A 24,403-nucleotide genomic window follows, 5' to 3' on the forward strand; every position below is an offset into this window, starting at 1 on the left:
AGCTCACCCTGAACACATTTGATATCATACAGGGGTCCTGCTTGGTAATGGTTGGCAGGGACTGGACAGTCGATGTCCTGAAGAACAGAGCTGTACAGCACCTCCCCGTCCCCCTTCATGTTAAAACCAAGCTTTGTAATCTCACAATGGAACCAGCCTGCATGGCTGCTCTGTAACCTATTTCAAAGAAATATCAAATATTAATGCAAACTGATACACTCAATAGCTTACTTCACCTGTCTGTTGATACAGTACCTGTATTTGCTTTGCCCCTCCTGTAAGATGACCTCAGGAGTGAACGAATCATATTTTACATCTAGCTTCTGTGTAAAACAAAAAGTGTTCAAGTGCATTGTAATTGTATTGTCAAATTAGACATGGGAAAGTATAAAATCAAATATGCATTTGCAAAGAGATAATTTTAAAAGAAATGAATCAGTGACTTACCCTTAAAATGTCTGAAGGGGACTGAGAATCTCCATCTGAGATTTCTGGTAATACCAGATGCATTGAATTATTTCCCCGGATCATCCTCTGTATCCTCTCAGAAAGCTCTATCCTTTCTGTAGTTGGTTCAGAGCCACAGATGTAGGTTTTGTGTCTACATTTTTCACGAAGCCACTCCAATACACTTCTCTGAGCTCCAGTGTATGTATTTATACTACAGTCTCCCTCTGTAAATACTACAATGACGTGATTCCAAAATTTCTCTCCGAGAAACTCTAAATTTTCAAGAATCTCTTTGGTCTGGTCTGTGAATTGGCCATCATGCAGACAAATTGCAAGCAGAATGGCATGAGGCCCAGGAGTCAGTCTTTCCCATCGAAGAATCCTCTTGGCATTGCAAATATCAATATCAACCAAGTTCACAATCTTCTTGTTCATTGAACCTTTGAAAATCTTAAGTCTACCACTGCCAATTTCCTCATAACTTCCTCCATCAAAAATCAGGTTTAGAACAGATTTTTCTGTTTCACTGAAACTCATGAGCAAAATCCTCATCTCTGTAAGAATACCGTTTTCATCTAAGAAAAAAAAACATTTGTTTAAGTGACATGAGGCTCATTTAACTTGCAATTTTTCAGGAAAATGAACCTCTTAATTCCACATAGGAGATATGAACAGAACAGTACAAATGACTACAGATGGTTGTAAATTTGTATGTAAATGCCTAAAGCATTACGTTTGTATAAACTACATGCTTTCATTAAACGGTGACGTTTTGTTGATTTGAAAACATTTCTTTTGATTTTTATATGAATGACTCCTAAAATGTAATCTTCAGTCTTATTAAACAATATGGATTTAGCAGTAATAAATAGGCCTACTGAAAATGTTATTTAGGACAATGGCTTCTTAAAGCTTAACCTGGATTTGACCGGAACATTTAATGGATGAATGAGAAAACAAAATGAATTATTTTGTAAATGTATGCATACAATACCTAAACCTTATTCATCAATGAATTCCGCATTGTAAATTCTGAAAAGATGGTGTAGTCTATGAAATTATTCCACATATCTTTTTGATCAAAAATGGATGTAACCGAAGAGTTTCCATATTGTAGAATCCCCAGGTCAAAGGCCTGCAATAGTGTTATCATGCAGTATGTTTTGCAAAGGGTTGAATTAATGTGTGTTTCTAGTTTGATTTTGGAAAGACATAAATAGAAAAATGTTGTGATGTGTCAGGACATTCAGGAATATTGTTTAAACCATTTTCAATAAATATAACACTATACAATTTGAGCGTGTCATCTGCAGATCTCAGTTAAGAAGCCATTCATTTAGAAAGCCATCAACCAGTTAAACACTTTGCAGCAGGAAGATTTTGACGTAGCCAAAACTATCATATAACATGACAACATTCTTAATCAGAAGATAAGAATTTGAACATAAATGCTCTTGATGTCTACTTAGTGGTGTAACTTTGTTTTAAAAAGTGGGCGGGACAGGTGTGTGTATGGGGGGGGGGGGGGGGGGTATATTTGATATAGCATTCAAATATGTTCAATAACAATTGCAGAAAAAAAACATTAAGATGTCCAGAAATCAATTTTAATAGTTCATTGGGTTTAATTTATCCATATAGAACTCTTGGAATATAGCGTTAGTGCCAAGATTTTTCACATGAATAAATGCATAGATTTGCAAGCTTTGCTTGTATTCCCTAATGGCTGTCATTTTGTTCTCGCAGCCCTGGGAGCGAGAACTTTTTTCTCTGTTCTTACCGAGTATGTAATGGCCTTAATGGATGTCATTTTGTTCTTGCAGCCCTGGTTTGGGAGTTCTCGTATCTTGTTCTTGTCACATCGTCTGAGCAGAACTTTTTTCTTGTGGGTGTCCGAGAACTATTGTGTGATTGGTCAGAAATTTAAACGTGTGCTGCAGTGGGCGGGGCCTCTGAGGACTCCCTGCTCGTGAAGTATGGAATGTCCTGGCCAGAACGAACTTTGTTCTTGTTCATGCCACTTCGAGAAAACGAACACATTTCTTTGTTCTTGCGGAGTATGTACCAAGCTTTAGATCAGGGGTCTTTAAACTCAGTCCTGGAGGGCCGATGTCCTGCAGAGTTTAGCTCCAACCTCAAATCAACACACCTGGGGCCAGTTGCATAAACTTAGCCATTATGTTTAGACTGTGTCTTAAGAACTAATTTGACAAACTAGTAATTAGTCAGGAGGTAATCAGTCTTATTTTTCTGATTCAAATTAGACCAATCTAACTTTTTATGTAACTGACTTTAAAAGTTAAGAACAGTCTTGAAGAAAAAAATAGACGACTAACTTTTAAGACTAGTCTAAGCAGCAGTTTATGCAACCGGCCCTTGAACCAGCTAATCAGTGTCTTACTTGGGCCTTGTAAGACACTGATTAGCTGGTTCAGGTGTGTTTATTCAGGGTTGGAGCTAAACTCTGCTAGACTGGGTAAACCCAGCCCGATCTGCCGGCGATTTGATTTCGCCCTGCAACTCAGCCTGGAAACCTGTACATTCATTTCTACTCCTTCTTTTACACTTTTGCGGGAACCAATCACAGACTGGCTTATCCACCTGGCACGCGTTATTGGCGGGTTTAACACGATGACGGATAGAGAAGCAATGGATCGATGCCCGTTGATCACGCCTCTTGTGCAGTAGAAAATACAGAGCAGCCTCCCCAGACCAATGTTCAATCTTAAATTGAGCTTGGTTTGGTGATAGCCAGACAAAAGTTTGAAGGACCGAGTTTGAAGACCCCTGAATTAGATCATTATGAACCAATCACCAGAACAAATCACAGTGAAGGAAACTTGAGTGACATTGATTTCCACTCAACTGTAAAGTGTACCTGTATTTTTCTGTTCTGGAGACTCACTTGGTTGTTGCGACCAGTCTTCTCCCAGCCGTGAATAAAACTGTATTCCTGCAAAGAGCAACTTGGAAGTTGAGAAACACAACTACTAAAGATACGCTCAAAAGAAAACAAAAGAACAGATCAAGTGTGATTGAGGTAGGCCTAGTGATAATTGCTTCTTGACGGGACACCGTCACCATAATACTTCAGGAAAGTATTGGAAAGATTCTACGCTCAAAAGAAAACAAAGAAATAGCTAAGTGTGCTTGAGGTAGTGATATAAGTATTCATGGAATTACCTAAAGACGCTGTAGTTTATATTAACAACAGAGTTGTTTAAATTGTCCATAGTGAAGTTAGATATTCGTATTGAGAATTCCACGACAGTACATTCTAGTACCTTCGTGAATTTTTAAATAAATTAACAGACCAGTGTATTTCAAGTAATCAAAAAAAAAATATATATATATATATAAAACTTGTAAAAACATAAAATATAACACATATTTACCTGAATCAAGCCCATTTGTTAGGGCTCGCTCATAAAACTCTTCAGCCTTGAGTTTTTCACCCTTCACTTCATGAATGAATCCTTGTATAGCACACGCCTCGCTGTCATTCGGGTTTTTCATCCATTCAATGCGACGTTTAATCACCTTCTTCAGGTTCTTCTCACACAACCAGCCATGAGATGATTCCGGCTGCAGCTTCAGACCTTGCATGAAATGATAGATGGCCTGTTGTTCAGATCTTTTGGTGTAGAGCTGGTATTGGCCATAGAAACAATGAACTGTCTGTAGGTATTGCTTTTTAATATTAGCTATTTTAAATGCTTCTTCAAAAAGTCTCTCAGCATTGAAGCTGTCATGTTGTCCGTAATGCAGTGCTAAATCTACCATTGCAATGATGAAATCTGGCTTTAGGAAAATCGCCTTCTCCAGATGATCGATGCACTTTTGCAGGTATTGCTGTATTTCGTATGACTTGCCAGGTGTCCTATATTTCGTTTCCAGGATTATTTTTTGCCTTTTGTAACACATTGCAAACTGATGGTGTATAAAGGCTGAGTTTGGGGTAGCCTGCAGGGCTTCTTTCAGGTGAGAAATGGCTTTGTCCATGTTTCCTAATTGGCGGAAAAACTTTGCTGCGTATCTTATGACATGTGGGTTTTCAGGAGACATCACCAGCGCCTTAATCACCTTATCCTTTGCAGTTTCGAGCATCTTTTTATCATCTCTGTTATAATGCATTCTCAGTGCTAGCAACACTAATAGTACAGCATCATCTGGATCAAGCTCTATAGCTCTGTTGAGTTGTTTTATTGTTGGCGAGTCTGAAAAGTCAAGGGTCTCATAAGTTATGCGATACAGGGCAATAGCATAGCCTGTATTTAAATCGCTGTCATCAGGGTTAATTTCAAGGGCCTGTCTAAAGCATTCCTTTGCGGCATTGTAGTAATTGGAAGAGAATTTAAGAAAAACCCAAGCCTTTTCTCTGAGTACCTCTATAGTATGAGTGACTCCTTCAGAGAATTTCCTATGGATACTCTCTAACTGTTTCAAGTACTCTTGACATGTAGAAAAATCTTTCATATGATAGTGCAACCAGGCAAGGTCTCCATAGGTAACAATAAGAACTTGATCACTGTCTTTGTAGTGTTCCTTTGCGAGCTGCACTGATTTCTGCAGATTTGCGAGTGCTTCCTGATGATTGCCATAGAGATACTGAACAAATCCAAAGCTGCTGTACGCTCGTGTTACTCTCGCCTCGGCAGATTCCAACTGAATCTGTTCCTCCAGACGATTCAGCAAATCACAGAGAACAAAGTCTTTTTCTCTTAGAGACCAAGTAAAATGGCACTCCTGCTGAAGCAGCTTGGTTTTTAAAACACCTTCAAGACTGAAAAAAGAAGGAAAGCTGAGACAAATGACTCAAACACATTCTAGTCATGTACACTAGTTTTGTATTGTCACAGTGTACACACGGTGTGAACCATGTACAAAAGCACAAAATAAATTTCCACTGCTGTAAACATGAAGAGCAGATTTCCCAGTTTCTGGGAGTTCATTTCAGATACATTCACATGAATGCACATAGAAAGACACCACAATGCATTTAAAACATCATGGTTTGAACTTTATTGGAATATATTTTTACGCGTGTGTTTATAACAATTAATATATTTTACTGACATAATGTTGCCATTCAATTTCTTAAATAAATCCAGTCAGATTAAAATTCGAAAGTAAAATGCTTGAGGAAATTACATATAGCACACAAGCTTGTGTAACCACTTATATATATACATTTTTTTTTTTAAAGTTATAAACGCATAATCACACCATGAGCAATAATTTAAGCGTAAACGTCAAGATCTGAAAAACACAGGTTTGTTTCATTTCACTCAATTCATTTTCACAGACGCAGTGTCTGAGCTTGTTTCCATAATGCATTGCATACAATTAACGTTACAATATATAATTCAGCATTAATACAACAAACAAACCCACCTCATTTTGAGCCCATCTTCAGTATAAGCACCAAATCATGAAAATACCAATGGAGCGGGACGTTTTGGAGGAGTGTTATCAAATAAATTTTAAGATTCTCCGTTTAGGGCAGGTGAGATCAAACCTGTACATCACAGAATGACGTTTGAATAGAAAGTTGAGAACAATGGGGCTTGGCAACCTTAGCAACTTTGTTGATTTTTTTTGTAGTCAATACATCATCCAAAACAGATTTATATGAATCTGTTCGTTTTTAGTTTATAAAAATGCAAAACGTAATTTAAAAAAATCCAAAAATAAGTTATTTTATTTTGTGTGCATGGAATTTGTGTATAGCCTACGTTTTGATTTAAATTTTGTTAATCAACATAGTATTTAAAAATACAACAACCATTCCATTTTTTTTTTTTCCATGGTTAAAAACGAAAAATGGGCGCAAAAGTACACAGACCATTGCGTTCATTTCATTGAATGTTGTTTCTGAAATCGGATAGGGCCGATAAATGGGTCATTTTAAAGCTTGTTAATGATTTCAATGCATTTAAACGAGAAACAAGCCACAAAAAAATTGGGCGGGTTTTGGCGAACTTTTGGGCTGGAAAACCCTGCTGGCATCTGGCAACCCTGCTCACGACTTCATACGCGGGAAGCAGGACATTTCCAATAGCACGTGAAGGCCGCTTTGACGCGTTTTTTTTTTCCTTTTCTTCCAAAAGTTACAGTGTACATTTTAAAAAGTGATGAAAACAAGTTCTTAAAGGATGATGTGGGAACTGCCCACTGATCTATATAAATGACATTTATTTAGATCAGTGGTACTGCCCCAGTGACAAGTTATTTACTGTTCTCACAATCACATGCTTAATGAATAAATATTTTTTTGTTCAAACTTTTGAAGCTGTGTTTCAGACAGATTGATGGTTTCAACTTTCACACATTCCTAACTTGAACAAAAACACAGAAAACGGGATGGTTCTTCTGATTATATTCTCAAATACAAAATAATGCATTTTGATTTGACACAAAACCATATGCAGATACTGCTTTACAGACAAGACACAAGGTAAAAACATATCCACACAAGGAACTAATTTTGGATCATTACTAATTTGCAACATGGGAATAGATGTGCATCAGACCAGTCATTTTAAAAATGCTATATAAAAAGAAATGATAACCTTCGCAGGCTTGAGACATCAGAAAATTGTTATTCAAGATTTAGGTTATTAAAATTTCCAATATGATGTACCTAGACAAAAGTGTTACATGGTCTTACATCAATGTGTACATACAGGCATATGATCATATACAGAACAATACCCATAACCATCAACTGCAAAATGTGGTTCTTTAATCTTACAAGATAAAAAATAAAATAAAATCAGTGGTAAAACTATTGGAACACAGAAACACCCTGCCTCTCTCTCTCTCTCTCTCTCTCTCTCTCTCTATACATCAGATCTAAGCGTGCAGAGCTTCCTCGATAAATTTAACCTGCTCTATTTTGAAACATTCAAGCACATCATAGTGTGTGAGCTTTTTGGAGCGGACTAAACCACACATTACTAAATTCAAAAGTCAAAAGTCAAATCTCTCATCTACAAGTACACAGAGAAAAAAAAAAAAAAAAGATCAAGCATGTAAACAAATATTAAGTAGAAGATCTAAAAAAGGGATACTTGCCACCAAAACTCAAAGAGCAATGGAGGGCCACAGAAATGTGGCTATCTTTAAGGTTGGCATAAATAGGGAGAGAATAAACTTTTACAGAGAGCAGGGGGGGAAAGGGGGTAAGACTGGGAAGGATCACAAAAAAGGCATGAGGAATGCTGCTTAGGGAATGGGCCGTCTGAAGCGGCTGCGATGCTACTACTGTGTTCCCTGAGCGCCCTGGCTGCCTTGGGCGCCCTGCTGGTAGTTGCCGTAATTGCCGTATTGGTTATAGTACTGGTTCCACTGGCTCTGGTTCTGGTAGTACTGCTGCCACTGCTGAGCGTACTGAGGGAGGGAAAACAAATGTATAAAAATACATGCATCGACAACACAATGCTAAACAGTGCCTTTCAGGACCAGAAAGTTTTTATGGCTATTGCAATTAAAGAGAAATGTGAAAATTATTAAAAAGTGTCAACTGTGGCATTACATTTGGATCTGCTCATGTTGCATCAGATTTCTTTTTACATGTTTTTGCCGCACTGAGCATTATAACCAATTATACGGATTTCTGTTGAGCTATGAATGCAACGGCCAATCAGAGGTGTTTAGATAAGTCACCGCTGGTGGCCGTCTTGATAATGGTGCGCTCACACCGACTGAATTCTGCACTCTCGTGGACTCTCTCATCATAAACAACCATGTTTACGATGCAAGTAAGAGATTTGTTTTGTAGAGTAAACACTTCACTTATTGCAACGAGTTTAACTAGTACTGGACTGAGTCATGGACTTCTTCAGTGATAGGGAATGTGTACAAAGCAAACTAATGCATAAACGGTTGTTAGATTTTGTCTGTAGTAGGGATGGCTCGATACCACAATTTTGGCTTCGGTACGGTACCACAATCTAATACCGAAGTACCGATATTAAATCCATACCATACAAGGTCTGAATTTTGGCGCATCATTTTACTCACTCGCGCAAGTTTGGGGTTTATGGGGGAAATAACCGCAAATGTTTCATTAAATTAATCAACAAAAATTATCACATCAAATCAGGCATTTGGGAACTTTGTTGTGAGAAGTAATTTCAGCAAAACTGTGCGTCTCCCTTCTCTAGCTCTAAAACGAGCAGATCTCTTCATTCTCACATTCAACACTTGCGCTGATGGAAATCCCTTGCCCACGTCTTTTTAAACCATGCCAATTTGAACATGCAAGCGCTTTTATAGCATTTCGTACTAACTTACATGGGATGGGAGCTCTTTGAGAGAGAGAGTTTTCTTTGCGCTCATACCAACAACAAACACACAAAGCCTAAAGAGCTTGCGCATTACAAATTACGTTGTTTTTTCTCAGTCAAATACACACAAAAATGTCCATCTTTAGTGAGTAGTCACATAAACACAGTTGGTTATGTCTTTCGTGAATGTAATAGTGAAATAGTATGCGTGCAAATCTAAACGTCACTGGTTGAAATCGAACGCTTTATATTAAACGATACGATCTTATGTATGTGCGTTGATCAGTGTTAAAAGAAAATAAATGTCTAATTAGATTGTTTGAATTATGCCCTCACCTGTCGATCTCTTATTGTCTTGTACAAGTCAGGAATGGGCAAGTGACCGATGAACGGCAAGGTTTGATGGCTCTTCATCAGGTTTATAAGCAAAGTAATGCCAAATTTCACGTCTAGTCCTGTCTTTATAAATTTTTTTTTTGCATGTTGAGTGAGATTCAACTGCTGTATTCGTTTTGTTCTTTGTTGCCACATTTGCCGGTTTCACGTCAGTTTGGGTAGTGCACTGCAGCCTAGCGGTGAACTTCGGAACAGCAGCATATACCAAAATGAGCAAAATCATGATATTGTACCGTTTGAAATAAAACATACCGGTATTTTTCCAGTACAGGTATACCGCGCATCCCTAGTCTGTAGATTAAAAAAATATGACATACCATTTCCCCAAATGCAACGACGTTGCTAATTATTGCAATATCAAAAGCAATAACTGACAATATTGACTGAGGTATAAATTCTCTCATTTTATAATTTATATAGACTATTTTATTTAGGCAATTGTGTTAATACATAACCAGCATGAAACAGTCAGTGTAAATAAACGTGCCATGTCAGATGCAGCTTCTGTTCCATCTTTGCTGATGGAAGATGGCTTCTGTTGATGTTGATAAAATTTTGTTTTAGTATTCTGACTGATTGAAGTAATTCATTATATTACAGTATTTGACATAAGAGACAACACAGATGCATTTAATAAATATTTGCCCATACAGAGATAAAAATGCCCCTGGAAAGCAAATGTTGCCTCTTTGCCTGACCCTGGTGCCTGTATGCAGTTTCTACCACCGATGGGCTCACCTGCTGGTACTGCTGATTGTAGCTCTGCTGCTGCTGCTGTTGTTGCTGCTGTTGTTGCTGCTGCTGCTGCTGCTGCTGGTTGTAGGTCGGTTGTGTGGGTGCTGGAGTTTGACTGTAGCTCTGACTGTATCCTGGGTACTGACTGTAGCTGCCATAGTTGTACCCTTGGTTGTAGTTGCTCTGGTTGTACGGCTGGGTGTAGGCTTGATTGTAAGACTGAGGCTACAAAAAAGAGAAAATAATATGTAAACAATAACTACAAGTCCTGCTGGTTTCCTAAGCTGATTCTTGGGTAATGTAAGCCCTGTCCTAGTACCTGTGATTGGCTGTAGCCTGCACTTGCTCCAGAGCTACTCTTGTTGTAGGAGCCCTGGCGGTTGTGGTTGTAACTGCCTCCAGACTGCTGGTTGCGGTTGTATCCACCACCACCACGGCCTCCTGAGCCTCCATCCCTGTAGTTCGATCCCCAGCGGTTCTGCTGGTAGCCTCCACGGTTGTATCCACCTGTCACTCAAAGTGAAATTTTCATTTTATGATAATATTTTCATTAATATTACTGACATTAATAGGAGTTCCCCTAGCCTGAATATTGTCCCCAAGTGGCTAAAAATTTTGATCGGTGTAAAACCGAGTTGTGGGTGTGTTTCTCTGCCTTTGAGAAAATGAGAGCCCAGACGAGCTGATTTTGAATTCTCCTGTTATGACGTCATAACAGGAACGGTTACCTCCCTTTCCTCCGCCCAGAGAATTTGACATTCCCATGCGAGCGCCATATTTGTTTGTCCTCGAGAGATCATGGCTTGTGAACGAGTGAATGCTGGCATTTTCTCAGTGTTTGGATGTACAAATGAAAACAACAGTCTTTTTTCAGTTCCTTCTGATCTGTGATCAGTGATTTCTGATGTGTAGCTAATTATTCAAGTTTACACAGAACTTTATTATTCATGCACACGCTGCGGCTCCTCTCTCTCCCGACAGAACGGTGTTTTCTATCTTGCGATACAGTCGTGAGTTTCTACTCAACATCGGCAGAGCCACATCTTTAGAGATAAACCTCACGCACACGCCGAGGCTCGGGCTGCACTGACCGGTCGGCCTTCAACATCCCTGACCCCCAGTACTGCATCTGGCCCACAGCGGAGGCACCAAACGCGGCGCGAGATTAAGCAGAAGGGGGTAAGCGTGAGCGTATCCGGGCTAGGCTAGCCAGCTATCCCCACAATAAACTGGATTACATTCGATTACTGCCCTGTTGTGTCTTTTTTTGCGCTGTGTACAATGCGCGTCACTGACGCCTTTCATATGATAGGAAAATACCTAAAAATAATGCTATAATCAACACTTACTCGTAACTCGTTCATCTCGACAGCTGTAATGGTTCATTACATGTGTTACAAAGTTGGTAATAAGGAGGAAGACGGGCTCGGCGTGACTGGGACTCGTGTTTATTCAGAACTCCCAGATACAAACTAAATAAACTCGCGCTGACAGCGCTCACATCTCATAACTATATTACTTTGTTAGCAATCTCTCCGTCTCTGGTCCATTTATGTCCGGTTCGCGAACGAATCGTTCTTTTGAACCGGTTCTTTTTAGTGAACCGAACCAGTTCACTAAATCGGACTGAATCGTTCTAAATCATTCCATGATTTATGTAAGTTACTAACTTTTTGACATGAGTGACAGCCCCTCCGACTCGAAATAAACTAGTAACCTGAAGTATATGCTAGTAACTACAACAGTTCACTGAACTGAGACGTGCTGAGAGAACTGATGTGAAGTGAAATCCGTCTTTCTGGCAACAGGCTTGTGCCTTGTAGACCTCGTTAAACCACGCCCCCACCGCTCATTTCAAATGCAAAGATGTCAGCCAATCACAACAATGGGCGTTTTTACTTAAGTCTCACAGTAGACACGCCCCTTGAAACAGGGCATTCAGCCACAGGGGAAACATCAGTATAGAAAAAATGCCTTTTATTTCTAAATTATGACATTTTATGATGTAAAAATCATACTACCAATATAAGTACACCTCAGAATACATTATAAAATAAAAAATCCATGCCATGGGACCTTTAAAAGAAGCCTTTCAAAAGCCTTTATTTTAAATAGATATCGTTTGTAACATTATAAGTGTCTTTATTGCTGAATAAAAGTATTATTTTCTTTCTTTCACTAACCCCAAACTTGAAACGCACAGAACTAGCAAATTCAACACGCTTACCTCCTCGGAAGCCTCCACCTCCAGAGCCGCCTCGGTTCTGGTAGCCACCTCTACCACCCTGAGGTCCACTACGATTGTCATAGCGCTGGAAGTTGCTACGGCCGCGGAAACCACCCTGGCGGTTATCAAAGCGCTTCTCCGGGGGAGGGCCTGCTTTACGGCCTTCTTCGTTGTACTGCTTGATGAGGGCGTCGGCTTCTTCCCGCTGAAGCTCTACGAATCGCACCTCGTCCAGGAACTCGCCGGCCTCGGGCACAACATAGTTCGCTGCGGGAGCAGAGGCACGCAATGAGGGACAGAACAGTCGTGCCGGCAAAAGACAAAGAGAATCATAATCAGCACCATACAATGGTGACGGCAAAAATACAGGGGAGGGGACAGAACAAGGAGACAGAGAGAGAAAAAGAGAGAGAGAACTGGATCATGTGGTGATAAAGGTAACATGCTCTAGGACAAATGTTGCCTTAGCCGTGTAAGAAAACCCTTGTCCAAGAGTTGGAATATGAGGACAATGTAGGGGGCCGTAGGGAATGAAATTAAACTAAAAACAGTTGCCAGAAAAAGAGTGTTATGAAAGTTATCCACGCAAAATAAGTAGTAACTGCTATGGGCATCTGTCCAATAATTTATTTAACATTAAATAGTACAGCCAATACAAACTGCTTGGTTGCTGAAGTGAATTGGAGAGCCTGAGCCAATTGCAGCAATTCTGTTCCTCAATCCTGATTATCTGAGCTGGTTTGCAGTGGTGAGGAATGGCATGAGAGACAATGCAATAAAATGTGGTTAACAGGGCAGGAAGAGATGAAAAAAAAGGTGAGAGGAGCTCTTTTATCTGGCAAAAAGGTTTAACAGAAGGAGGGACGGGGTGGGTTCTTCCAAGTCTTAAAATAAAGAAACGAATAAAAAAAAAAAAAAAAAAACAGCAAAAGCAGATCTGGTGTGTAGTTTTGAACATTTGTTTTGGTTATCCATGGCATTCCTACCTTTCATTTCTAACACAGCATGATCGGGAACATCCTTCCCTTCCTCATCAGTTCGCTTTAACGTTCGCTCTTTTAAATCCTCATCCGTGGGACAAATTACAATAGCCTTGCGTTGAAAACCTTCAAAAGGACGCATTTTTCGTCTCTGGGCTGATCCATATACATTTGTCTAGCAATGGTGACAAGAAAGAAGTAGAAGCTGTTCATTATTTGCTTTTGTTACGGCTTTGCGTTCCATAGGAGGGGAATTGGATTCCTGCAACGATGAAAGTGAGAGAGTTTTTTTTCATGTCTATAGTTACTGCTCTGGAATGACTAGCGGTTGTCTCTCAACCCCAACTGACTTACCGTGAACCGGGCCGACACATGAGAATTTATGAATGACTGACATTGTACAGGGGACCCTTTCTGCTTCCCTCAAGCTAGCGCTTTTAACAGAAGCCGCTCTCTTATGAGAAGCTTGTTGCAAACTGATCCATCTGTTTCTCACTATACTCTAAAATATTCAAGTTACAAGAATTTACATGAATTAATTAAATTCTTATGAGACAGCTTAATACAGCAGTCTACTGTTTTCACTTAACCAAACACAGTCATGCTCTTAATGTAACTACATCAATGAAGTCTAAACATCAACGACTGAGATTTAGACATTATATACAAGGAAATCGTCTTACATTTCTGAGGAATGTAAATTACCCTCACTTCTGGATTTCAAACACATGCACTGCCTGGGTCCCCTGACTTACCTTTACATACCCGTTGTTCAAAAGACCAGAATGCCCGACACGGACAAACATTTAGTACCAACCTGTTCATACTCACGGTCTCCTTAAGGACCCATTAGCATGTCCTTTGACCTTACCTACCTTACAACCTCTGCAACTGTTTACCTGCAAACTTCAAGCAGGTTAGTTTTTTCCACTTACCTGCCATTCATTTTTAAAAACAACATTCAAGTAAAGTTCCAAGTTTATCTAATGAAAAGTTCTCGTTTTCTTTACAGTTACATAGCAACAGAAGGTGTTTTCTTACTCACCAGGCAGTGACTACTTGTTTTTCAACATCTTACTAATGACATGGACTACTTGTACAGTGTGGCAAAATCTCTTTACAACAAGGCAATACATAAAGTCAAAAATATTCATTGTGACAACATACTATACTGCATTCTTTCACTGCTTGTCTTTAACGTTTATGCCAAACAAAACAAATCATAATTCAGCAACATGTTCAGGACAAAGAAATAAGGACTGGAAAAAAACAAGTCTTCAGGAGCACAATAGGCTAACCAATGCTTTAGACTAAGCTACAGAGAGAGCAGAAGTGCATTAATGAACATGTGCATCAGTGAGCAGCAGTGGATGTGGGGGTTTTTTTTGGGGGAGGAGGGTTGAGAAGGAAGGGAGGAGCTTTAGCTGTGAGGACAGCACAGAGGCAGGCAAGTATGACAGTACCTGGTCCAGGATGTAGTTGCGCTTCTTGCGGGCTGCAATCTGGATGAGCCTGTTGAGACACTGCGTAGCCTGCTGAATAAGTACGTCCCAGCGTCCGGCATAGTTGCGCTGCCGACGGAGTCCCATGACCTGACATAAACGACACAAACTTCATTGTGTGGACTTCGAATTTGAGGAACTACATGGCCTGAACAACTGGGCAACTCAAGCCCTCATGGTCCTGCAGAGTTTAGCTCGAGCCTTGACAAAAACAGTTAATCAAGGTATTGAGGATTACTAGAAAATTACAAGCAGGTGTGTTCGATTAGGTTGAAGCTAAACACTGAAAGCCAATGGACCTCGAGTTGCCCATCCTTTTTTTTTTAAAACACAAGATGAGACTCAACAGGCAAAGATTTGGCTGTAGCAGCATGGCTTTACATTGCACAGGTGCTATAATAACACGGCTTATATCCAGCAGCCATACCTTCATCTTATCCATGATAGCATTTGTGCCCAGGATGTTGTACTTCTTGGCTGGGTTCTCTTCTGCATATTTTAGGGCCCAGGTGGTTTTTCCACTACCTGGCAAACCAACCATCATCAGGATCTGAGGAGAAGAAAACAACATTTTAACATCCTCTGTCCACTGATCACATACAGTTGTGGCCAAAAGTTTTGGCAGTGGCACATTTTGTTTTCGCATTGGTTTGCTGTTTTCTAAATTATTGTGCAGGGTGATCAGATGCATTTTAAATAATTGCAAAATCTTCATTGGTCAAAAAAAAAGAACTTACACACACACACAAATTTCACAGCTATTTTGGCTCGACTCAAAATTACTAAAAAAAATAGCTAGCATAATTTTACTATTCATATCAATTAATGTCGTCACAATATTCTCTCAGTCAATTCAAACCTCGCATTCAGTTTTATTGGCAGGTCCCAGTGTCCCTCTGACTCGGTCGTCCAGGGAAAGATCCTGAATGAAGGTGAAGCCTTCTGGCTTGGGGAAGTAGGGCTCCTCTCTCTGTCCAAAGTTGAATTCTATGGCACAGTTCTTCACCAACACATGTGGGAAAAGAGCACGTCCGGCCAGTTCCTCTCGAGAGACATGGAAGCATGGGCCCAGCGACTTGCCATTCTTGGAGAATGCCATCTCTACTTCATCACCGCTTTCAAAGTCCTATGAAAAGCAATCAGAGTGGGAAAAAGAAAAGAAATAAGGTTAATACAGTGTCTGAGACCTTTTTAAGATGCATTATATTTAATGTAATATAGAAAATGAGAGAAAAACAATTACAATATAGCAGCCAATGATATCATTTTCACTGAACTTTTCCCCATAGTCTTCAAATTTACAATTGGAGGATTTCTTGCCAGTTCCTCCATAACCAAAAGAGAAGGGTTCTTCGCCTATAATATAAATACACAAGTTAATACATTAGTTAAAGTACAATGCTTATACAACAAAACATAAAAGGAAAATCTACCACTGTTTGATTCATTACACTAAAGGGCATTATGTATCAGAAATGCCTTGAAATATGGTCATTTACCGAGTTGAGTATTGCATGTATCCAAGGACCATCCGATTCTCACCACATGAGGGTCAGGCTCAGAGCTAGGAAGGTGCTTTACTGAAATTTCCTCATTTATCTAAACAAATGAACAGGAAAGATTTGTATCTCTACAGACATCTAAGGCAATCAAACATGGCACTGGTAAACAAAACTCATATTGAATTGCATCTTTGTTACCTTCATTTCAAAGCACACACGGCCTTTGGTAACACCATAAGTGGCTCGAGCACCTGACCACAGGAAGGCAAAACCCTCAATGGTCAGAGGGTAACCGCTGTATCTGTCACGAGCCACTTTGAAATGCAGGTCGCAGTTATCTAGAGACAAACAAACCAGAAGCCATTCGGTAATGTACTATTCTGTGATGTGAACGAAATACTGGATATGAAACCATCAACCACATTTTAAATAAATTTGTGTCCAGGAACCATGGAAATTAGGGATGTTCCGATACCACATGCTTTCCAGAAAGAGTATTATACTTTCAATGTTGGCAGTTGCTGATACAAGTACAAGTATTTTTATTCCATGTGTAATTTAAAAAAAAAAAATGTTGGGTAAAGAAACCAAAAAAATTGAATTATGAATCATGTTAGTTGGCCTCATTTGTTTAGTAAAAAGATATTTCGGTAACCTATTTTACAGTGTCCCTGTTACATGTACTTGGTATACTAATAACAGTAAATTATGCATAATTACATGCAAATAACCCTGAACCAAACTAATTGTAACCATAACCCATTAGGAAGTGCATACGGTTATTTAATATTGCTCAGTTCTTAAATGTATAATTACACTGGAACAAGGACACATTAAAATAAAGTTTAAATTATATTTCCTATAGTAATTATCCTGCTTAATTATGTCTGTTAAAATGTATCAGTTCCTTTTATCATTCTATCATATTTCATCTTTCATTATATTATCAGAGAGCACATTTACAGCAATCACATGACGTTTTCCTGTAATAAAACAGGTAACCTCTCATTATACATGAATCATGTAACAGTTAATGTTTTTACTTACATATACTATCGTGTTTTAAATTCAAATAATGCAGCCATTCAGACGCAAATATAAAATCCATGTTTAAGATTCCATTAATTAGATGCATTTACGTCATGAATACAGATTAAATCTCAGATATCTCCATTCTGCACTGGACACAGACACTGTTCACACGTTGTGTGGTATCGGAGCATTTTAATAAGAATAAATAAATGAGCTCAGTATTGGGCATCCCTAACAGTGTCTACATCGGACACGAGCGGCATGACAAAAGACAATAGAACCCATTATAATTAGTGATGTTGTCTACTAGGGATGCCACAATTCTCAATATAATATTGAACCATTCGGTACGGCATTCACGGTTCAATACGCGCTTGTGAATAGCGTTTTTTTCGGTTTCGCATTTAATTAATTATTTTTCTACAAATTCTATAATTTGCCTCCATCCCAATACTGAACAACGCGACATACATTCACATCACATGTTAGTGGTAGAGTTATACTCACGGAACACTAGAGTTATTCACAATCACCAAAGTTCATTATTTGCATGCGTTTTAAAGCCTTGCCGGTTTCATTCGCGTGCACGGTTTTAACATGCGCTTTTCAGAGTGCACGCACTAAAAGCCTGTCAAACATGTGATTACTGGACTAATAGTCGTCTTATTGCGCTAATACTGTCAAATACACACAAGGTTAACATAAACACAGTCGGTTATGTCTAAAGTGAAAGTAAAATCGCAATCGTGTCTGTATATTAGATGCACGCAGGTCTTAAATTGACAACAGGGCAGTTTGAACACGCGGTCCTTAAAGGGACAGTTCACCTATAAAATGTCATTATTTACTCACTCTAATATTGTTCCAAACCTGTATTCATTTCTCGATGACAGAATTTTCATTTTTGAGTGAAATATCCCTTTAATGTTAATACAACAACAAAAGACAAAAAGAAAATCACTCACTGCTCTTGACTGAAAAACTAATACAGTATAGCTTTAATAAGAATCAATGTATATTTTATAGTGAAGTCTATGTAGTGTTTTATTTTTACATTCATTCATTCAATTTCATACTTAAATGCTGCTGTACAGCTGTGAGCTGCCAGTGTAAATCTTATATATATATATATATATATTTATTTTATATTATCCAATACACTAGTACAAGGGTTTTTTTTAAAGTAAAGTTTTAAGTTTAAGTAAGGTTTTTCAATTCTTTTAAGTAAAATAAAGAACGAGTATTCCTCTTGCTGTTCCTGTCGCCTAAGAATAGAATAACAAAAAATGTATGTGACAAGCCATCAGAACCGAACCGAAAACCGTGGTTAAAAACCGAGGTATGTATTGAATCGTGGACTAACTGTATTGTTGCATCCCTATTGTCTACACTGGATGCGGTAAACTAATGCCTTGTTCTATTTATGACGTACTGACAGTGTAGGCGGCCTTTAGCTGATGCGGCGCAACACAGTTGCATCCGATGTAATGAAAATACAGCTTCGTCACAAAAAACCTCTCCTTAATTATACTCACAGGTGTCAATAACCACAAGTTTATCATCAATTTCTTCCTCCTCCTCTTCAGCTGGGGGTTGTGGTGATCGTCCCCTAGAAAAAACGGAGAACTATGAGACGGAGCAATACAAATAAATAAAATTAATAAATCCAAGGAGGAATAACTTACCTTCTTTCCTCACGATGCTCATAGTAACCGTATCCTCGACTATCGTCATATGACCTTTTGCGACTGTATGACGAGTATCGATCATCCTCTGATTTAGCCTGTCCATCCCAGTCACCGGCCTGCTCTGCCTGCTGTGGAGCGTCCTCGTCGGCCTTATCCTCTGGCTTCACCTCAGAACTCTCTAAAAGATTGGGATAAATAAATCATGAGCTACATCAAATAAAAATGGTAAGACCACATTTAACTACTGACTTTGAATAATTATGCACATTGTACCTAATTTGCATTGAAAGTTGGGATGAATAGCAATGACTCCATTTAAATACATCTGCTGTAGCATTAAACTAGCACATATTGCCAAAACTAAATAAACTGCAACGCGCAATATGGCAGAATAGTCCCGCCTTCTAAAGTAAAAGAGGTACGCTGCGTCCCAATTCGCATACTATCCGTACTATATAGTATTCGAAAAAATAATTAGTATGTCCCAAATCGTAGTATGTTGAAAAGAGTATTCCAGAGATTCCCGGATGGTCTACTATTTCCGGTCATAATTCGAAGTGCACTCTAACGGCTGATATTGCCCACAACCCATTGCGAGAAGGACGAGGATTCGATTAGAACTGCAAACGCGGATAAAAAAAAAAAAAAAAGTGTTAAAAAACTACAAACATGACAGTTACGCAAGTCTGACGGTTCCGTGGAAAGGATTACATAAAGGGGTTTGAGTGAGCAATTATCAGTATTTAAAAAAGATATTTATTCAATGTTAGCCACATTATATTTAACCTGCAGCAGCATTGTGAACTTTTGTAATGATACGTTTGGCCATTAACTTTGCAAACACATGAGGGGAGTCTCTGCATTAAAGACCCACGAATGGCAGATCAACGTGCTACTATATTTCTCTCCGATACGGTAGGAAATTAAAATGAATGTGGAGGATTTGAACTCTGACGATGATTGACAGGGCAGTTTAAACGGTGACGGGATGCACGTAACTAAGCAACAGAGTCCGTTAAAGATGATGAAGTAGTACGTCCCAAAGCTTGCATACTCTTCTGGTACACACTCAAAAGTATGTACTTTTTCTTCACAAAAAGAGTACATACTTTTAGGACGTAGTATAAGTAGGCGAATTGGGACACAGCAGTAGTCTTGGTAGTCATTGCGTCACTGCGGCTGCTGTTAGAAGCTCTAGTTCCCATAGAAACCCGAGACTCGCGCTTAGGACTACACATGCACATTGGCTCGCTTTTTTTAAAATAAGCATCAGAAACAACATTTATGGGACAGGTAATGTTAGATTTTGTTGCTGATTTGAAATATATTATTGAACTGAAATATATTCTTTAAGTTCGGCAAGCAGTTTTTGAGATTCCAGGATTCCCCCATTCTAATAGATGGGACGCCCGGAGGTGTTGCAAATATGGCCACCGAGTGAACATACTTTCCTTGATAGGGGCTTTGATATTGCTAGTGATCAAGTGGGAGTGTGTGTGGTTAATTAAAGGAATAGTTCACCCAAAAATGAAAATTTTCTGATAAATTACTCACCTCCAGGCCATCCAAGATATATGACTTTCTTTCTTCAGCTGAAGAGAAATTAAGGTTGAGGAAAACATTCCAGGATTTTAATCCATCCACATGACCCCAGCCTAAATCAAGCTTGACCTTCCTAACGTGCATACGTCACTCGAGAGGTCAAGTGGATTACTCTAAAGCTGCCTAATTATGGATTTTGGACTGTTAAAAATGGACTATGGTGATCCCCGTTCACTTGCATTAGATGGAGGAAAAACTGTGGGAGGTCAAAAAGCTTAATTTCTTTATGGCTGAAGACAGAAAGTCATATACATCTTGGATGGCCTAGGGGTGAGTAAATAATCAGGAAATTAAATGTTTGGGCAAACTATTTCTTGAATAATGTAAAATTAAAATAAAAAAACCCTATGATAAAGTGATCCAACTATTAGAGAAATCACCCCTTGTGGTTTATACACTTGACAAGACTTACCAGACTCTTCCTGCTGGTTGCGTTGACTTGAGTCTCCCTCTGGGATCTCCCGTGACGCTGGCTCATCGGACTTCTTCTCCACCTGTGGATCTGCATGTGAAGGAGTCTCCTCATCCTCCTGCTTCATCTCATCCTGTTTCTTATAGTGCTTCCCGGCTGCTTCCTCGCGGCACGGCTTCTTGGCCTCAGGCTTCTGGTATTCATCCTTGTCATTGGAGTACTGCTCTGTCATTTGTTCCGGCATCGCATCCGATGAATAATCGCTCGTTCCAAATGCAGCTGTGGGGGTCTCCATGCTGTCCTCGTTGCCTTCGTTACTCTCATTTCCCTGATCATCAAATCCACCCTGGTAGAGGTCTGTGCTGTTGCCATCATCAAATTGTGCCTTGGATTCTTCTCCAAAATCTTTCTCTCCGTCTGCAATTTCTGTGCAGAAATGAAGCAGAGTTGAAATGTTTTGTCACATTAATACCTTTTAATTCATTTACATGACTTCAAGCCATTCACTAATTCCCAAGGAATTTTTCTAATTATTTTAAAAAAGAATGTATTCACAAAGAGAAATAAAAATGTTCAGCGTAACTATATTAAGGATGCTCACAATAAACTGGTTAATCGTTAACCTACAGTAAGAATTTAGACACTATCGATTAAATGGTTTAAAAAGTAATTTTTCAAGATATTTTGAAAACGTTTGCTGCATGGTTAAAAAGTAACACTACTCATATAAAATGTTTTCATAGAAAAACAAACAAACAAACAGATAAGTTGCATTTTATTATTACATTCAGAAATAATGTAAAATACTGGTAAAGCAAAATGTTTACAAATATTATCAACACTATAAACATAGCTATAGGCTATTTTAGTTCCCCTCCCTCCACAACAAATCCTTTAAATGTGATGGTATTCAGAAAAGAACAAGAATGAAAAATGAAAGTAGATATACACACTTCAAGCCAAAACTCATTTATTAAAAGAGAAACTGAAACCAAAGTTAGACTCACATAGCCTACCTCTCTCATTCGGCACCAATCCAAATGTTTCCATATAGATGCTAAACTAATTTATTATGAAAAGTAGGCTTGGTACTTCACTAGCATGTTCTAATATTGAGACAAAACATCATCCTTCACTTGCGCAAAAATGTGCTTGTAACACCATGTGGGGCAGTGCTCATGCTTAACACCACAGACTGTACTACAAACTATTTAAAATGGAACTTTTTATATGTGTGGTTCACTATTTTTTTTTATAAAACTGCGATGTCAAGTTAGCAATGCTAGAAATAATCTGCGTGTGTGTTTGTGTGCATGAGGTCTCATAACAGCGGAAACAACTTAATATTCTGTCATTTATGGCCATACAGATATAAGGAAGACATCATTCAAAACTGTAAAAGATTGACTTTTATTACACTCACAATAAAAACTAAATACTGTGCTTTTGTAAAATAAAGAAAAGAAACGGGATAGCGCTTTTTGCCATGTCGGTTTCCTTTCCATGAACTTGTTTTTGGAGCGCATCACAAAAACGAACAGAAACTCAGCATATACCACTGCCGTACAGTTTTTTCTTTCATTTTGTTAATCTATTAATTATTTAAAGCACATATTTTGCATATTTATTCGTAACATATATAATTTGATTCTGTTTTTGTGATGTGTGAATCCATGTTCTGTTGTTTATGCTGCCATTTGTGCATGTAAAACATTTTTTAATGGGTCATCTTAAGAAATATAACATCATGAGTTCATTTCCTTTTTTTTTTAAATTATTCGATTTTTTCTTTTACTAAAATCTTTTTCCAGGCTAGGAAATCACAGCTGTAAATGAGTTGTTTTGTTGCATTAATGTCTTGAACTAATTTCCATCACTATTGTAGTCATTCAGAAATATTTAATAAGGACTTTAATTTTTATTAATTACTATTTTAAGAGAATGCTTTCACAAAAAACAACAACAATTGGCCTTATTTTAAGGTTTCCTCTTATTATAGTGCAATTATACAATAAATTACTAAGTAATATTAATAGACAACATGTTGGGTTACGTTTAGTGTTAATCCTATATATATTGTTAATATACATATAAAATAGAAATGATCAAAACACATCCATGACTTTTTAAAGATTCTTACTGAAAGATTTGAATCATTATTTACTACAATTTTTAAGTTAAGTTTTCCAAAAATAGAAACACTGCCCCCAAATTTAAAAATCAACCAGTGCTTGTTTTATTTCACAGAAGGATGCCCTCCAGCAAAAGCTAAACCCCCACTGGTAGTAACACACGTTGCCAGGCGCTCCTTATAAATAATCTCTCCTAATCTCTGTGAAGCGCATCTCCATTTGCAACAACAGCCTGGATTACTGCCTCAGAACATAGCCAGGTCAAAACATAAACGTAAAAACATGTATTACCGTCCTCCTGATCATCATTCCCCTCTCCAGAATCTCCGCCAGCTTCATAGTCCTGCTCACCGGATGGTGCATCCCCCGCCGCCTCGGCCTCCAGTGCCGCCTGCAATCTGTCCGCCAGATCCGCCTTCAGCCCGCGAGTGTCCAGGCCTCGTCGCTGGAGCTCTTCCTTCAGCTCATTGACTTTGAGCTTTTTAACATTAAGCCCGCTCATTGTTCATGCACCCCTACTGCAGTTTATTCCAAACTGTGCGCCTGTACATCAGAGTAAACAAACGCGAGTCATTGATTGGTTACTGTACGCGCTCAGCGAATCTTCACAATCGCTAAAATATTAGCCCGCGAGCTAACTGGCTAACAGAGGCAAAGGTCTTTGCAGCTAAAATATAATTTCACTGAATTGTATTTAGCATTTAGGCATTAGTACGTTAAATACAACAACACGCACAGACCAAATCCATTCTTTTAAGTGTCAAAACAATGCAGTGGCATGGTTAATCGTAGCCACTGGCTCAATGCACACTTAGCATTCGTGATAACTAGCGCACTATGGAGTCAAGTAATGTGCGCGGGCAAAACCCACCCGCATCACATGCATCCTCTAAAATCACAAAATATTGATTTAAGTCACTAACAAAACATAAATACTTCCTAATGTTTGCAGAAAACAAAATATTTACCTTTATCTGTCAGTTTCCCTCTCAAGCAAATTGTCGTTACGGTTGTATCAAAAATGGAGGGTGACCGTTGTAGCCCACTTCCTCCGCCTCGCGAGGGTCTGAGCGCTCTCGTTCCCTGAAGCTGATTGGCTAAAGCTGCTGTCTGTCAAAGGCCCGCTGTAGCCAATCACAGAGCCGTTGAAAAAAACAATTTCTATGGCTCTGGCCAATCATATTCGTCAAACGCAGCCTAGCTTCCTAGGTCGTGAACTTATCGCAACTTCCGTTTCATGCCGTTTCATATAAAAACAATGCAAATGTGTCAAATACGCTAATAGGTCAGTGGACAATGAACTCTGAATTCTGGGACTAAATCGTAGTTTTTTTTTATTCTGGGACTTTAATATAGTTTTAAAGTAATTTTTGTAATTCCCAGAGAACGAAATGTGTAGATAAAATGTTCAAATAAAATAAAATTTAATCAAATACATTTGTTATTTTGAATTT

At 38.7% G+C, this 24,403-nt stretch overlaps 2 protein-coding genes across 3 annotated transcripts; both read right to left on the reverse strand.

Moving 5' to 3' along the window:
• Nucleotides 1-227: 227 nt before the first annotated feature.
• Nucleotides 228-5,849, reverse strand: LOC307124812 (interferon-induced protein with tetratricopeptide repeats 5-like; the record flags this gene model as incomplete). The annotated part of the gene is made up of 5 exons (XM_079814260.1): nucleotides 228-323; nucleotides 448-1,025; nucleotides 3,329-3,403; nucleotides 3,846-5,233; nucleotides 5,845-5,849. The coding sequence occupies 5 exons, from the start codon at nucleotides 5,847-5,849 to the stop codon at nucleotides 228-230; spliced, it is 2,142 nt and encodes a 713-aa protein (XP_079670386.1).
• Nucleotides 5,850-6,255: 406 nt separating this feature from the next.
• Nucleotides 6,256-24,012, reverse strand: hnrnpul1l (heterogeneous nuclear ribonucleoprotein U-like 1 like). 2 transcript variants are annotated; one of them, XM_079815523.1, is made up of 16 exons: nucleotides 23,918-24,012; nucleotides 23,241-23,492; nucleotides 20,818-21,243; nucleotides 18,801-18,981; nucleotides 18,651-18,724; nucleotides 16,282-16,421; nucleotides 16,081-16,180; nucleotides 15,825-15,937; nucleotides 15,441-15,707; nucleotides 15,009-15,131; nucleotides 14,543-14,671; nucleotides 13,086-13,254; nucleotides 12,100-12,366; nucleotides 10,192-10,379; nucleotides 9,876-10,097; nucleotides 6,256-7,842 (listed from the first exon to the last, which is right to left on the reverse strand). In XM_079815523.1, exons 2-16 carry the CDS (start codon nucleotides 23,449-23,451, stop codon nucleotides 7,714-7,716), a joined length of 2,739 nt encoding a protein of 912 aa, XP_079671649.1. In that variant the 5' UTR covers nucleotides 23,452-23,492; nucleotides 23,918-24,012; the 3' UTR covers nucleotides 6,256-7,713. The 2 variants fall into 2 exon arrangements, with proteins under 2 accessions (XP_079671649.1, XP_079671648.1); XM_079815522.1 differs by having other exon boundaries at nucleotides 10,192-10,385.
• Between the last annotated feature and the right edge of the window lie 391 nt (nucleotides 24,013-24,403).

Source organism: Gobio gobio (assembly GCF_949357685.1).
Source record: "Gobio gobio genome assembly, chromosome: 4".
Classification (NCBI taxonomy): domain Eukaryota; kingdom Metazoa; phylum Chordata; class Actinopteri; order Cypriniformes; family Gobionidae; genus Gobio; species Gobio gobio.